The sequence below is a fragment of the Oryzias melastigma genome, linkage group LG5 (assembly GCF_002922805.2).
Source record: "Oryzias melastigma strain HK-1 linkage group LG5, ASM292280v2, whole genome shotgun sequence".
NCBI classification, from domain to species: Eukaryota; Metazoa; Chordata; class Actinopteri; order Beloniformes; family Adrianichthyidae; genus Oryzias; species Oryzias melastigma.
The window spans coordinates 30,527,842-30,544,432 of NC_050516.1; the positions used below are offsets into that span (position 1 = coordinate 30,527,842).

Sequence of the window (16,591 nt, forward strand, 5' to 3'; positions counted from 1 at the left end):
CTTCAAAACTTTTTAGAACAATTTAAAACACAATTTGTTCATTTAACGCTCTATCCAACATTGAAATAAAATAATAAATAACGTGTCTTTACAATAATTACATTCATTTTAAAGTAACAAATAAATAAAGCTTCAGTTACGAACCAAAATGCAGAGTATATCAAATAACCCACCAGCAGTATATGTGGAAATAAAAAATTCATAATGCTGCATTTTAAATTAATTTTATGTCAGATAATTGATTATTAAATATGAACTTTTAGCCTGTTAATATTAGAATATAATTGATTTTTTTAAAGTACTGGTATCTATATTCAATCAATCCCCTTCCTTTTAATAAAATTTCATGCACTTTCCTCTGATAAACAACACTTACCGCTAGCATACAAACCTGTTGGATCAATAAAACCGCTAGACGTCTCATTTGGACGGTCAGCGCGGTATTTTGACAGGTTACTGCTGTTCCCACTATCACAAACCATGTTATGTACCATTAAAAACAGCACGTGGTGTCTGCATCTACTTTAGACAAATAAAGACACACCTCAGACCTTTTTACTCGCGTCCGCTCTGCCTCCCGCGGGTGTTTTCAACTGTATGCGGAGCAGCTGGTGAGAGCGCGGGAGGGGTCCCGCCCCTCCCCCACTGCATGTGGAAAAGGAGCGAAGTGCAGTCCGTGTTCGCGCTGTACCCGCGGCCGCGCAGCTGTTTTTAGGCATTTGTGCTACAAACTTATTGATCTGGTGAAAATTGACTGTTTCGCTGCGGCATCCTTACATTTCACTGTCATGCTCACACAGCGCCCCCATATGGACTTTTTTGGTATTGTTTTAGGATACCGATTCAGTGAAAGAGAGGGCGGTAATCGTTCGTGAGTTAAAATATCGCTTTAGTTCATTATACCGATAGTTTGTCCCACCTCTTATGAAGTTTTTGACCAAAATTCCACAACCTAAATGTCTTGAAAAGCCATTTTTCATGTTAATCTGAAGCTTCTGTTTCCAAAATCTCCTCTGAGGGGGCGGGGCTTCAAAAACCACGCCCCACCCCTGATCGCCCCCCCTGTCTGATTATCATAGCTGATTGTTTTCCTCTTAAACTTATTTTTCTTATATAGATCAAAAGATTAGTATTCTTGTATTTATTTTAACTATGCTGGGCTTGGCAGATTTGTTCTGAAACATCAGACTTTTCTCCCAAAAGTGCGACTTATACTCTGGAAAATAAGGTGCATTTGTTCTCTTTCATGAGAAAAATGCCACACACACACGATAAAAACTCAAAAAACAAGATTTTCATCAGAGGGGGACTTTAACACTAGTTTGTATTTCTTTTTTGCATTACTCCTCTTCCAAATTTGGCTGAGAAACCTCCTAATATTTCAGCTGCAGTAGGACTTCCTGCCAATTAGCCTGATGAGCACAACATCCTATCAGGTGTGAACATCTGTAACTATATGTTCATCCGCATTTATGTAACAGAAAAAAAAAATCAAACACGATGTGCAGGAGGAAGGATTTTAGCACACACTAATTGGCTTAATTTATATGTAACGCAGCTTTATACCCTGGGCCAAGGACACTGATGGATGCCTCTTTGCTGAAACTGCTCATTTGTGTTTAGCTGTGTGGGTCTAAATATCAGCATTGGGATTTGCGTTGTGTTATTATTTCAGAGTTTGATGTTGTAGCCCTAAGGTCTGGCTCCCTCTGTGCTGTGTCTTTGGCTGATCTTGGCATTTCTTATTTTCCCGCGGTCCTTGGTGTGACTACAACACTTTTGGGAATATCTCGCCACATTTCCCACTTCCCAAGGAGCCAGAAACACGTGTGTTCACGAGATCAAGCTCCGCTTCTTCTTAGTGATTCTTTGCTAAACAGCTTTTTTTTTTAAATAAATCTTCTCCGGTTTGTACAGTTTTGATGCTTCAAACGGCATGTACCTTATGCGTACACTCATATTTAGTATTACAGAAAAACTCAGTGTGCTCGTCATAAAGATGTATTTAAACTGAAAGCTGAGCCTATATCCTTTGTTTCACTGTAGACTCAGTGGAGACGCGTTTAGACGGCATCCGTCTCTGTCCATATGCATTTACATTTTACTACATGACATTTTCAAATCAAAACTCCAGCGGTGATGTCTATAGAATCACAACTAATGACCATTTTGCAGTATTTTAACTAGAAATCATAACTGGATAGAGTTTTTCAATTACAGCAGCTATAATGACATGAACCCACGGAGAAAACGGGATAATGATAATGATTGTGACAGATGCTGCCCTTTTTGAGTAAACATGTGAGGCAGGGCAATGCTAAAGGAAAAGCTGCAGGCAGTATGGATTATTTTTTTAAATTCGTGTTCATTCTGTTAAGCTGGAGACGGATTTTCTTTTTTTATCAGTAGCAGTTAAAGCGATGGAAACTGATTTTACCAATATTATTAGATCAGTTTTGATAAAAAAATAAACATTTCTCATTGATAGACAAAGTGCATTATTCTGTTTTATTTTAGTTTAATAAGTTATTTAAGTGTGTTTTTTTTTAAATATATGTTGATAGATCTCTAAAGAATTGTTCTTTTTTATTAAAAATGTTTTTGTCCCTTGACTAAAACCAGGGCGGAGCTACAGGGGAGCAGAAAGCAAAAGGCTTTGCCCCTCAAAAATTAGTATCAATATTAATATAAACTAGAAAAGTTCTATTACCTGTGATAATGGTATTGTGAATGATTTTTACTGAAAGTTGTCGCTGAAGCTTTTTGCTGAAAATGGTGATGCAATTTACTTTAATTGCTGAAGGGATTTTATGAAGATGCAAAAGCTATTTGCAAAATGTTAAATTTGTTAAAAGACTGAAAGAGTGCTGAAGTTTACCTACATTTCTGATTTTTTTTTTTTTTAGTAAAATCGCTTAAAAAGATCCCTAATACATGCAAAAATACTTTGTTTTAATTGAAGCTAAACTCCAAATTAGCCAAAAAAAAGCTAGCTTGTTGCGTAAATACTAGCTAAACTCAGCAATAGCCTAAAATTCCTCGGTAAACTAAATTAGTCAAAAACTTTAGCCTGTTGCTAAATAGAATCTAAACTCCAAATTAGCCTAAAAAACTTCAATAGATAACAAACTAGCCAAAAAAGGTAGCACACTGCTTAATCATTTGCTAAGCTCCAAAATAGTCTCCAATTCATCAGTAAACTAGTCAAAAAAGTTTGCTCATCGCTAAAAAATAAAGGTAAAATCTAAATTAGCCTAAAAAAACTCAATAGATAACACACTAGCCAAAAACGTTTTAGATAAACTTCATTTTTGTTTTAAGTTTAGTACAAATGATGAATTGCCCATGAATATATTTAAAGGTTTGTTGCTAATCTAACTAAAAATTCAAAATTTGAAGACTATTTATTTCCTATGGGGGGTATTTTGCTCATTATTTCAAAAACTATAAAGTTTATGGATACCAAAAATACATGCTTACGAAGCTTTCACACAATTAAGAAATCCACAGTCTAAGCTTCTTTACACATTGTAAAAATAACAAAAGCAATATTCTTAATGCAATAATTAAAAAAACAAAAAAAATAATTTCCACTCTGCTGTTCTCATTTGTCTTCCTTTCAAAGTTTCTGTTTCCCTCCTTCTCCCCATAAAAAAATGTTGTAGCTCTGCCACCGATCAAAACTCAATCAAGTGCCACTCTGATCATCTTTTGATCTGTTTTAATGGCATTCCTAATGGTCTTATAATTATGAAGACGCTATTTTTTAACCAAGTAAAATAAGAAGTGTTGCTTTCCAACACATAATTTCAAAGTGGCAGAAGTTTATTAAAATTTTGCCTCTGATTTGGCAAAGAACAACCCCGCCCCCCTTCCTCTCCCTGTTGCTGAGAGCTCGGAGCAGGAAGCTTGTGGACAGCATATTTTCTATATCACAAATAAACTTTGTCAAGCGCCGTTTTTTTCACCTTGTTCACAATGATTTGAATAAAGAAATACTTGTACAATTTTAAGCTTAATTTTCTTTATATATGTCTTCCAATATCAGAGAAAATGCTAAATGTTAAAAACACCAAAATCAAATTTTTTATTGGTATGGCTGGATAAATAACATTGATTAATCAATCTGAATCGATCTACTCCTAATAGATCAATTATCGATCCATAAAAGTAGATAAATCTAACGCATAACGCTAAAGTCCGCTAGCTTGATGCTAATATAAAATTAGTTTTCCCATAGGACGGTTAATGCTATCGTTCAGTCGACCCAAATATACACTACTACTGATTAAATGAACATCTCACGGGCATTAACTTTGGGTTGGATGTGACAATAACTGTGAATCATTGTTTCTGCCCATCAGTCTCAATTTCAGTTCATTTCTAACATTTTGAAATCCAATGAGATTTATTATTCACAAGTGAAAACTTCTCCTGGAGAAGATTGTCGCTCTTCCTTCTTGTGATTCACGATGATCTCGCGGCTTCATGTTTTTCTACCAAGGTAACTTGCATATCTACCTTAGTGGACAGTGACCCTGATGACCTGTAGGAGGAGTCTGGAGCATATGAGGTCACCTGTGCGCAAAGTGTGTATATTCCAAGGCTTAATCTACTGGTCAGGCAAAGAAATACACTTTTGGATGTGAGGAAAAACTATTCAAAAACCACACATGCTTTAAAACATTTGGTCAGTTAAAAAAAAATAAAAAAAATGTCCCAATGAGTCCGGTCACATAGGAGTGTCCCAATAATCTGACTGCAATATCAAAAAAGATGAAATAACACAATTCATTTCAAATTCAGCTGGAAAATACCTTTTGTTCTCAGAAAGGAAATCAAATTGTTCCAATCCAAAGGTCAGTCACGGTTATTGTGTTGAGTTATAAAAGGCTTCAACTGAGAACGACTTTCTGAACTTTCTGAATCAGTCTTGTTTGCAGAAGGTTTGGAGAAGTCTTTGATTTCAGCCTTTGTTGCTCATACATGGTGCAGAGGGTGTGCCGGGTTGGTTGGTAAACTATGAACTTCATGCAGAGTTCCTCTTTACACGTTAACAATCTGAGAACATTGTTAGCAGAAAGAAAACTTTCTCAGTTTTATATTTAAGCAGGACTTGAAGAAACCCCAAGATTTTTTGGACATTTGTGGAGTTCAGTGTTTTGCCCTCCGACATATAGGCGGGCAAGTTAAGAACCGAACCACGTCAAAGATTAAACCATAGAAATATAGAGGATCTCTGACGTCTACATTAGGGTACAGCGATATGGGCTAAAGTGAGACCTGTGATTCTTTCCTTCACTTAAACAACAGGCCAAAAATGAGTGATTATGCCGAACAAAGCAAAGGAAGTTTAAGTCATGTTTGGATGCCTTAAAAAAACTGTTAGATTGCACAAATCTGAGCTTTAATAATAGGAATGTAATGATTAGGTATGGGCAATATATAGGTGCCAGTATCGGTATCAACCAATATTTGCATATTTGAGTTTTTTGGTTTTGGAGCGATACTAAAAAAAAAAAAAAAAATCCACTGATGTTGTTCTGACTCCCTTCAGATACACTAGAGTTTATTTTTGATATGGATACTTGTTCCTAATGTATCCTTGGCACTGGGAAGCTTATGTTTACAGTCATAGTCAGCATTTGTTCTGACTGTTTTCATGTATATCTCATATTTGATTGGGATACATGTTATATCTTGTCAACGAGAAGTTTGATTTACCGTTACGTCTGATAGTCAGTAAACGATCTCAATGTTTTCAGATATATTTTTAAAGTTTTAATGTGATACTTTCTCCTATGGGACAATTTGATGTATGTTAAAAAGGTAAATTATAATGTGATTAAATAGTAAAAGAAAAGAAAAAATAAGGAAATCTAAGCTTTGTGTTATCATAGACACTTAAATATCAGTTTCTCCAAATATCTGCTACAGTTGCAGGGGAAATATTGGCTATCATATCGGCCAGAAAAATGATATTGACGCATACCTAGTAATGGTTCTTTTCAATTATTCGATTCATATCGTCGTTATGGATACAATTCATAGCTGATATTAGTTTATTTTGAACAATCTGATTTAATCCAATTCACTGACCTAAAATTGATCCAGGAAACTTCAACCAGTGTGACTCAGAGATAAAGACCAGGTACTTAGCAGTGCAGGGGAAGTTTTTTAGATTCCTTGTGTTTCTTGCAAAAGTGTAAATTAAATGTGTACAAACAAGCGAACAAGTATTAATATTTTATTAATAAAAATTAAAATGAATAAATATCTATTAATAAAAATCTATTCACATTTTAGTTTTATATTCGTTCAATCTACTGTTGTTTTTCCACATCAAAAAAATCCACAGGGGACATTATTAGAACATTACTGTTTGGTCACATGTCTTTGCTAAATTCAAGTATTTTCCGATATTGATCGATTAAATTCTTAAAATATTTTAAGTCAATTTGATTTGATTAATAACTTGCCTCAGACAGATTGATCTGGTTGGATCGTAGAAATATGAATCCAATAATCGTTCCCCCGCATTGTAATACAATCAAAGTGTTTTATTTAAGAAAAAAAAAAAAAAACATTCTCCATAGATGTCATCGAGGAAAATAAAGCAATATTGGACATAAATAAGACTTTTGACACCAGACTGTATATTATAGGGGTTTGCAAAAATATCAGTATCGATATATATCGCGATATTTAGTTGAGTATCGATGGGTTCTCACCAAATATTGATCTTTTTTTCTTGAAGAGGCTATAAAACATTATACTCATCCTCTTTTGGTGAGCCCTTCCTCTGGAGGTAGATAGGTTGAACTGCTGTTCATGTTTACTATTAACACTGAATTTTACAAATAATTCTAATTCAATTGGTGTCAATGCTTTTCAAAGACTACTGATTTCAGCAATGATGCACTAAAGTCTCTATTATTTGTTGCACAAAATAAGACACAAGTTGTTTGTTATGATTGTATTCAAGCTAAAAAACTAAAAATATGTGTTCTTCTATATAATGTGAGTTATTAGACGATTTTTAACAATTATCGTAGTATCGCGATATTATCAATATTGTGAGCCATGTATCGCAGCGTATTGTGAGGTGCCCAGTAATTCCCAGCCCTAATATTCTCTATATTTTGTGTGAAATCTATTGGGAAGTTGCTTACTCCTGACCTCATCATAGAACGGTCATTCGAGGAACTGCTGCACCGTTTGCTATTTCCTTTATATCCAGGAACAGATGGATGGGGGTTCAGACTAAACATACAACAGCAGCACAAACCATTCTTCTTACCTTGACTTTATTCTGCAGCCACCTTCTATAAAAAAAAAAACCTTTCTAAAGTCAAATATTTGGCCATCTGTTCCATCGCTAGAGCTTTGTTGGAACTTCACCACACATCCAAACCTCTGTTGGCCTGGAGAATCGGAGCATAACCACATAAACCAATGCCCAATAAAATTAGACATAACTCTAAGGAATGGTGCCTAAATATATTATATTTACCCAAGTTTAACACCTCACTAGTATCATTCTTAAATGATGATTTTTTAAAACTCTTCGTCTTATGTGTGCTTTATTTTGTACCCGTACAGTATCTCTGGACGCCTTTGAAGGCTTAATCCAGCCCTAAATAATCCTCCTGGTGACAAGGATGTTCCAGCCTTGCTACCCGTCGCATATCTGATGCCAGCAGTGATGATTGATATTTTATCTCAGTCCCCAAATGACTAATGCAAGCTAAATGCTCCTGTGGTTGTTGTTAGGCTGCCATTTTTCCAGGGCTCTCTGGGGTTCTTGGCTTGTTGTTGCGTGTGATATTATGGAACAAATAGTAGAGCTTAATGGTGGCATAGATGATTTAACTGCCCTCAGGGTGACGGAAAAGGAAAAGTGATTTTTTTTTTCTTTTTTGGGGGGAAAAAATACTCCACAGAAATGTCTTTTTTTTGTCTTTGTAGTCGCTTCAAAGCCTCACTTCCCCAGCTTTGTAAAACCGATGGTAAAATGCCGACCGATCTAACCGTGTCTATTGTTTAGCTGAAAGTGCGTGCTAAACCTCAATTCTCCAACGTCTTCCACATTTCACATGTATGTATTTTTGTTTGAATGCAGCCCAGCTCTCCGCGGTTTCCTTCAGGCCCAGCACTGACTGCGTTGTCTGCTCTGCTCCATCAGAAATGCTGTGGCTTTAATCCATTGCCCACCGGGGACGGCTGACATGGATGTGTGTAAACTGTTGACATGGTGCTGTCTCCTATGCTCTCTGATCAAAGACGCTGCGCTCTCCTGTTTCACAACCTGCCTTCAAATATGCTCCAAGTCTCAGGCTTGCAGACTTTCCCGCCTTCCTGTTTCACACTTTCTGTTAACTTTTGTGTCTCCATTGTAAATTGGTTCATGTGATGATGGCAGAGCAGCTATTTGTGTAGCGTCCTCGACATCCCTTTAAGCAGACAGCTTGATTTGGTATGAAGCTGCTTCGGTTTTGGTGAGAACCATTTGGGCGACGGTACCGCTCAGACTTCTGAGCCCGAGGAACAATTTGGCTCAATATTACGCTTACTTTAATTAATTCTTGTAAATGATGCAACTATTCGTAAAAGCTCAGCTTGTCTTAAGTGGCTGGAGGTTTTTGGATGTGTGGAAAAGATCCTTCGAGTGGAGATGCTGACCAAGAAGGTCGTTTAGATTCTGAAGTTCAGGAAACTTGACGCCCAACTTCTTATGATTCTTATCAATTTGTTTTGAAAATTCAATTTGACTGGATATTCTGTACCAGTGAGTAGTGCTGCCACAATTATTTTAATAGTCGATTAATCACCAATTATTTTTTTCTGATAAGTTGACTAATCGGATCATGCGCAACTGGATGTAAAGCTTTAAACTAACAAAAAACTAAATATATAGCATAACCTGCAATAATGCTAGTGTGAATGCTGAGCTGAATTTGGCCGCTGAAGATGCTGAAATGGATGGCTTAAATCTCTGAAGCTAAAAGCCAGCTAAAATATTAGTTAAATGCCAAATTAGCCTAAAAATGAAAAAAAGTCTAATTTAGTAAAAACAGTTACCAGGTAGCTGAAACATTAGCTAAATTTTAAAATAGCCTAAAAAACAAACAAAGAAAAAAAAGCTAAATTAGCCAAAATAGCTAGCACCTAGCTGAAATATTTGCTAAACTCAAAATTAGCCTTAAAAATTGAAAATATACTAAATTTGCAAAAAGACTGTAAAAATAATAATTATTATTATTGTTATTATTGTTATTATTATAGTTATTCTAGTTATTCTTATATCCAGTCAATGGCAGAAACATTAGCTAAACTCCAAAGTAGCCTAAAAAATAGCTAGCAGGTAGCTGAAACATTAGCTAAATTTCAAAATAGCCTTTAAAAAATAAAAAAGCCAACATAGTCCAAAAAGCTAGCATAATGCCATTATAACTTTCAACTTTACTACACTCCAACTCCATATAATATAAAGTAACGACTAATCGACTATTAAATTAGTCGTCGACTTTTTTACTAGTTGATTTTTTGTCGATTAGTCGACTAATCGTGGCAGCCCTTACCAGTGAGTAATGAGCTTCTTCTGAAAATGAACAAATCTTAGAAACATGACGAGGTCATCCTGGTTAACTTTAGCCCCGTTGTGCAGAACTGGATACTTTTCTGGACTGTGCAGTAGCTTTGGTGAACTGGTGAACACGATATCAAGAGTACAACCGTTAACCCTTGTGCTCTCTTATGGGGTCCAGATGACCCGACCCTTATAGTGATGTGTGATCCATGACAAAGGTGGATAGGATTTTATGTCTGCCACAGACACCAGTGAAGATAAATATATATATATATTAGGGCTGCCACGATTAGTCGACTAATCGACGACTAATCGACTATTAAAATAGTCGACGACTAATTTAATAGTCGATTAGTCGTTACTTTATATTAAATGGAGTCAGTGTAGTAAAGTTGAAAGTTATAATGGTGTTATGCTAGCTTATTGGACTATTTTGGCATTTATTAAGGTTTTTTTAGGCTATTTTGGAGTTTTTATTTCAGCTACATGCTAGCTGTCTTTGCTAACTTAGGCTTTTTTTAGGCTAATTTGGCCTTTAACTAATATTTTAGTTGGCTATCAGCATCTTCAGCCATCGTCACTAGCATCTTTTGCGGCCAAATTCAGCTTACATTTCATCTATAATGATGCTAGTGTGAATATATATATATATATATATATATATATATATATATATATAGTTTTTAGTTAGTTTAAAGTGAATGATGGTTAAGATTTGTGTTTTACATCAACTTTGTGCATGACCCGATTAGTCGACTAATCGGAAAAAATAATCGGTGATTAGTCGACTATTAAAATAATCGTTTGTGGCAGCCCTAATATATATATATATATATTTGGAAAAAATAAATTCAGTGCGTTGTCTTGTGGGGTCCATATGACCCTACTTTAATGCACGCACTCTACACTCTGCTATATTTAAACCGATCATGAATCAGCGATCTTGGACGTCGCGAATATCCGTACTCGAATTTTCGGGAGCAGATCGCGAGTATTTGAGCACCTGGATACTCGTTACAGCCCTAGTCACAACTAGAATTTTTTTTCAATTTGCATGCATTTTTCGTCTGATCCCGATTCACAACAATTCTAATAGAGATGCTCAGAAATGCAAGTTTAATCTTACATGTCTTAATATATGGCCTCCCTAATAAAAAATAAGCCACAAGAACACATTAAAACACTGTTTTCATCAGAAGGGATTTTTAAAGGGTTAAAAACTATTAAAAAAAGGAAAGATCTAATTTAATCCAGAGACTATTCTGAAGCAAGCAAACGTGTGGTTGTCTCCATATGAGTGTAGAGTTGTCATCTTTGTGTTAAAAAAACAACAATAACTATAAAAACATTGCTTATCATTTGGTGAAAAACACCTGCGTTCCTAATTGTTGGGATTCTTTCAGCGAAAAGATAATTTGTTGGAAAGGTTCAATACAATTTCACTAATCTAAACGACACAAATCACTTTTCCTTATTTTAGTCCCCGATAAACAATAGCTTCAGGTAGTCATCTATTCTTCATCTCTCGCAGAGCACGTTTCCCCCAGCCAGAATGACTGTCGTAAGTCTGAGGGTCCGCCTCAGGGACTGTGCATGCGAAAGGACGATCTGCGCCCCCAGCGCTCCGTCTAATTCTGTTGACAATGTTTGATTTTCTTTTTTTTTTGATAGAAGTTAAAGGGACATTTGTGCCTAAAAGACACAGAACTGATTGTCTGCACCCCCGGTAGCACAAGCTGTCTAATTTCAGTTTTATAGCGGTGCTTAGTGGGGGAGCTGCTGATTCTTCAAACAAGGAAACGGTAGAGATATAGAACCATACATTGTGTTTGCAAACTCAAGTTTCTGTCTGTTACTTCTTGGAATCATGAAGGACCATCGGTTCTATTACTGGTATATTTGGTATATAGTCATATCCGTGTGGCCTTATCCTGTCGTACTCATGGGGTATTATTCTGTGAGTGGATGGACACGTGACGCCAAATGAACACAGTATGTAGAAAGTATCAACAGCTGAAGAAGCAACAGTATAAAGCAGTGTGTGTTTGAGTGTCTGCTCACTTTTCTTTGACCTCAAACTGTTAAATCGTTTAGAATGGTTGATTTTAAAAAAAAAAAAAAAAAATGTGAAAGGACCTTACAGACCATTGCAGCTACAAGGAGAGTCCAACACTATTTACCACCAACAATATTATTTGAGCAAGTGAAAATACGAATGCATTTCAGGATTTGTTTTCTCTGCATTTGTCCTTATGTTTATCAAAGTTTAATACATTTTATTCAGATGTGTTTTTTTTTTTTTTCACCATTAAGATTAGAGCCGGGTTGATAAAATCGATAATTTGATTTTAAGCTTAACAGATCAAAATATCGATTCATAAAAGTATAAATTGATTTAGCACATAAAGCTAAAGTCTGCTAGCTTGATGCTAACGTTTAATAGAATTTCCCATAGGACGGCTAATGCTAACGCTAACATACATTGCTGACTAAATGAACATCTTTATAAATTAATTTTACAAACTCCTTCAAGGAAGTCATTTTTAAAGTAACTATTTGAGATCTAACACACAGTTTTTCGCTCACACCATCTTCTTCTGGAATAAGGTGTAATACTGTAGTGTTATCGCCACCTAGTGGCCAAACTGAAACCCCTCCAGGAGAAGCAGAACAATGATTACAATGTTAATTATCTGAACATTCTGGAAATTATAACTCAGCCCTGATGAAGATGCCATTTAAAAAAAATCAATATTTATTAGAGTTTGTATAATGGGTAACTGATTCCAGATTAGGCCCTACAGTGGACTGAAGAACTTCTTAGTTCCTACAGCATGGGTCAAAGTCGGGGCCCGGGGGCCGGATTCGGCCCTTCGACTAATTATATTCGGCCCTCCAGATCGTTATTAAGTTATGTTATCCTGCGCTTCTTTCTAACTTGCATAATTTTGACAAAATATATTTTTCGGGACCATAAAATATCGAAAAGTATTTAAATTAATTTATTCTGTAATAAAATTCCAACCTGTTTTTATTTATAATAATGTTTAAAAGTTACATTTTTAAAGTTAAACTTTTTTTTTAGTGTGTTCAATAAATGTTTGTCCTGTTTGGCCCGGGACCTAAGGTGTGTTTTGGATTTTGGACCCCCTGTGTGATTTTACACCCCCGCCTTCCAGTAACAGGGATAGGCTCCAGCAACCCCAGGACAGACCCAGAGTGACAGATGGATTAGATTCCAAATTATTCAAGTCGTTTTTGATCATTGTCATTTCAGAGTATTGTGTAATGTAATATAAATGCATGCTCTGTGATTTGAGAGACCGACATTGTGCATAAAATGACTGATTTTATGCATGCAATAATTGGGCCCTGAGGTGTACTTCGATTTCCACATGATGTATCTAAATTTTTGCATTATGGAGCCAAATTTTCCCCAAATTCTAACTTGATTTTTTTTTTTTTTTTACAGAAAAAATAAAATATATTTCTTTATTTAACACAATTGTATATCTCGGCTTGACTAACACAAAAAAATGTTTTCAGAGTTTCGTTTTTCAGTCTTTAATAACTTTTGTTTGGGTTGTAAGCTGTACTTTTCTTCACTTCAACACGCTTCCCTGACCTCCGTCTTCTCCTCTACAGTTGTAGTGGGTGACCAACCTCTCCTCACTGGAGGCAGCCATTCGGGAATCACAGGTGTAATGAGGGAGAGGAGGACAGCTGGTGACCCCTACTGGTCCTATTCAGGTGAGCTTTCGCTTCTTACCAAAGAAGAAAATAATCCTCTCAAACTTGTATGTGTCTGTTTGCTGCTCTGCCAGCCATGTTTGGTTCCTCTGTGATGGTGTTGGAACAGGAAGGCTGCATTAGCGGTTTTAGTATTCATGTAACGGCACACCTGGGCTGTATGTTTTCACGGCTCCTAATGGCAGTAATTAAAATAATGCATTGGGGACAGAAACGCTGACATATGGCAAAAGAAGTTAGTGTTCTGACTCTTAATGTTGGAGCCAACTGTGCTTAAGTAGAAATTAAGAATCGAATTTCCCTAAACTGTATTCTGTTTTTTTTTTTAGGGGAAATAATGAGTTAAGCATTCTGGAAATTGTTAAGGTTCAGCGCAAACATAATTATCTTTTAGCATTTAATTATAAATCTGACTAATGTAGGGAAATAAATAAATAAAGTGGCAGTTGTTTTGAGTTTAATTTAGTTTGGGCAAAAGTACATTTAAATTATTCGCATTAATGGCATACTTTAATGCAATCCATCTTTTTAACAACACAGTATTTCTTTGACTAGTTATTATTTAAATGTCACCTCTTAGGAGAGAATTCAAAATATATATTTTCAATATATATATATACAGTATAATTGTATAAATTTTAGTCTTAGTCACAGCAAAGGTAAACTAGTCGAGATCTAATTTAAATTATTATTTAGTGTCCATGTATGTACATTTTCTTATACTTCGACACCTGCCATAACTCTTTGATTGTTTATGCAATTAACATAACTCCAATTTTAGAGAACGTAAAGTGAGAGAACGTAATGTTTGTGTCACAGGACAAAGCTGCTTTTCTCTGCGTCACAATCAGCTGGAATTACTTTAATTAAGAGTTAGAACAGCTCAAAGAACGTCAACGTTGGAAGCTAAAACGCCGGTGTTGAAGTGTTAAAAGGAAAACATAAGAAGGATGATAAGAAGTTCAAAGACTATTAAAAATAGTGTTTCTAACATGTTCTTGTGGTATTTTTCTGATAATAGACATATAAAAAAAAGCAACACATGATCACTTCCAACTTGTCATATATGGACTTATGGTACAGGCCCTCTTTTTGGCTGTCCCCAACTCGTCGTTTCTTTGACTTGCTGGCTGTTCCCATTATGTTAGGGGGCCCCAACCTCCGGGTCGCGAACCGGTACCAGTCCAAGGGTCGCTTGGTACCGGGCCACAGACTAGGAAAAAATGCGTAGACTAATCAGGGGTCCCCAACCCTGGGGATGCGGGCGATACCCTAACCCTAACCCTAAGCTGGTACGGGTTCCCTGTCTGTTACTGCGTCTAATACTCCAGACGGAGGGTTGGACACCTGTGATTGAACTCTTGTGCCCTCTTATGTGGTCCAGATGACCCCACCCTTAAACGGATGTGTGATCCCTCCCATGACAAAGGTGGATGAAGGTGGACAGGATGTCATGTCTGCCATGGACACCAGTGAAGATAAAAAAGTCCTTGAGAAACTGCGCGGTCCTTAAAAGAGTTTGGAAAATTAATGCCTGGAAGAGAATAAAGATGTCATAAAGATAAATAAAGATATTTTTTCGGTCAACCGAGCATTAGCATTAGCCTTCCTATGGGAAATTCTATTGAACGTTAGCATCAAGCTAGCGGACTTTAGCTTTGTGTGCTAAATCGATTTATAATCAATTATTCATCTATTAATCTTAAATCGATTCAAATCAACTTTTTCAACCCAGCCCTAGTGTTCATGCGAGCAGCTGGAAGACGTAGGGATGGCGTGCTCCGATAAACACGGACTTTTCACACTTCTGCCTCTCACAAACATCTGAAGCCACATGAATGCTAACGTGGGCCATCAAGCAGCCTGGCTGGGTAATCTGGGCCATGTGCTGTGAATGGAAGCGCTGGAGGAGCTCAGAGAAGGCGTGCGAGTATTTACAGGTCTAATAACACCACCTTGCAAATGACAAACACTGTCCATACCGGAATACATCTGAAAATCATTTCACTGATGGAATATCTGCAGTTGTGAACTGAGAAAATCGTGGGTTTTAGGCAAGAAAATTGCACAATTCTGTGTGAAAAGATGAACTGTGCTTACTTTGGACTGGCATTTGTTTGGTATTCATGTCACTCCTAATAGTGGTCTTCAGCTCCCTCAGTTGTCTGTTAGAAGCAGTAAAAGACAGTCTGCTTTGATTATCCAAGCATGACAGCTCTCTCTCACAACGTACATGGTATGTGCAGCCCATAGTAAGAATTCCAATCGATTTGAAACGCAGCTTTGTTTTCTCAAATCATGTATGTGGAGAACTCGCCCATAAAAAAAGCCATCTTTAATCATTGCTTTTGTCTGAATTTCTTCTTTGTGATTAAACCATTTTGATCAGATGATGCTAGAAAACTCCTTTTTCCACACGTGTCTTTTCCGCCTGAACCAGCTCCAGTCTTTCGAAGGAAGCATGGCACAATCAGTAACTGGTCTGCTGAGGTCCAGAACCCCCAAGAACCCCGCCCGCATCAGCTGTCTTTGGATCTGCCAGTCGAATCAATTCTCCCCGTTTTTCCATTTGTCCGTTCAAATGGAGCCGTCGGTTTGAATGCAGTATGGAAATGGTTTTCGCCGTGATTTCTAGATATTTATTCCCGGCCTATGCAAAGTACTGGTTCCTTGTCGTGAAGGCAGCTGGCTGATTGCAGTGGGTAAAAGGGAAGCATTGAGGGAACACAGAAATGACCATTACTTTGGGAATGTAATTAGTGGCTAAGGCTGTGAATAGGGGACAGACGAGCGTGCCTTAGCAGCTAAATGGTTATTAAGGGCATTTGCTCAGTGCAGGGGAGTGTAACAAAAATGCACTAAGTAAGGTTCACCTCAAGCTGGAAGGTAGTCATGCAAGACGGGCTTCAGCTCTGAGACAGACACCCAGAACATACAGAGAAGCCGGACCAGTGAGTAAAAATGTGCAGTCGATTCACAAGAACTGGGTTAAGGTTTTAGATCAGGGGTCTCAAACTCAAATCAGCCGGGGGCCACTACAGGCGGCGTCTAGGTGAGGCCGGGCCGCATCAGGATTTTCTCAAGAAAATCGCTGAGAAAACATTCCAATGTTCTTAAATATCTTTATTTTTAACACAAAATAATGAAAAAATAATGAACGACGTGTATAGATCTTTGTTCGTGCTGATTTATATATATAAAAAATAAGGGTAGTTAATGTCCGTTTCTGAATAGTTTATATTGAAGATTAAA

General features: G+C 36.8%; 1 protein-coding gene across 1 annotated transcript in view; it reads left to right on the forward strand.

Annotated features, from left to right (window-relative positions):
- The window catches only part of ca16b (carbonic anhydrase XVI b), a gene marked incomplete at its 3' end in the record, with an annotated part of 200,395 nt that extends 187,056 nt beyond the window's left edge, over positions 1-13,339 (forward strand). Inside the window, 1 exon segment of the mRNA XM_024270300.2 lies at positions 13,235-13,339. Within this exon segment, the coding sequence (XP_024126068.2) occupies positions 13,235-13,339 (105 nt within the window).
- Between the last annotated feature and the right edge of the window lie 3,252 nt (positions 13,340-16,591).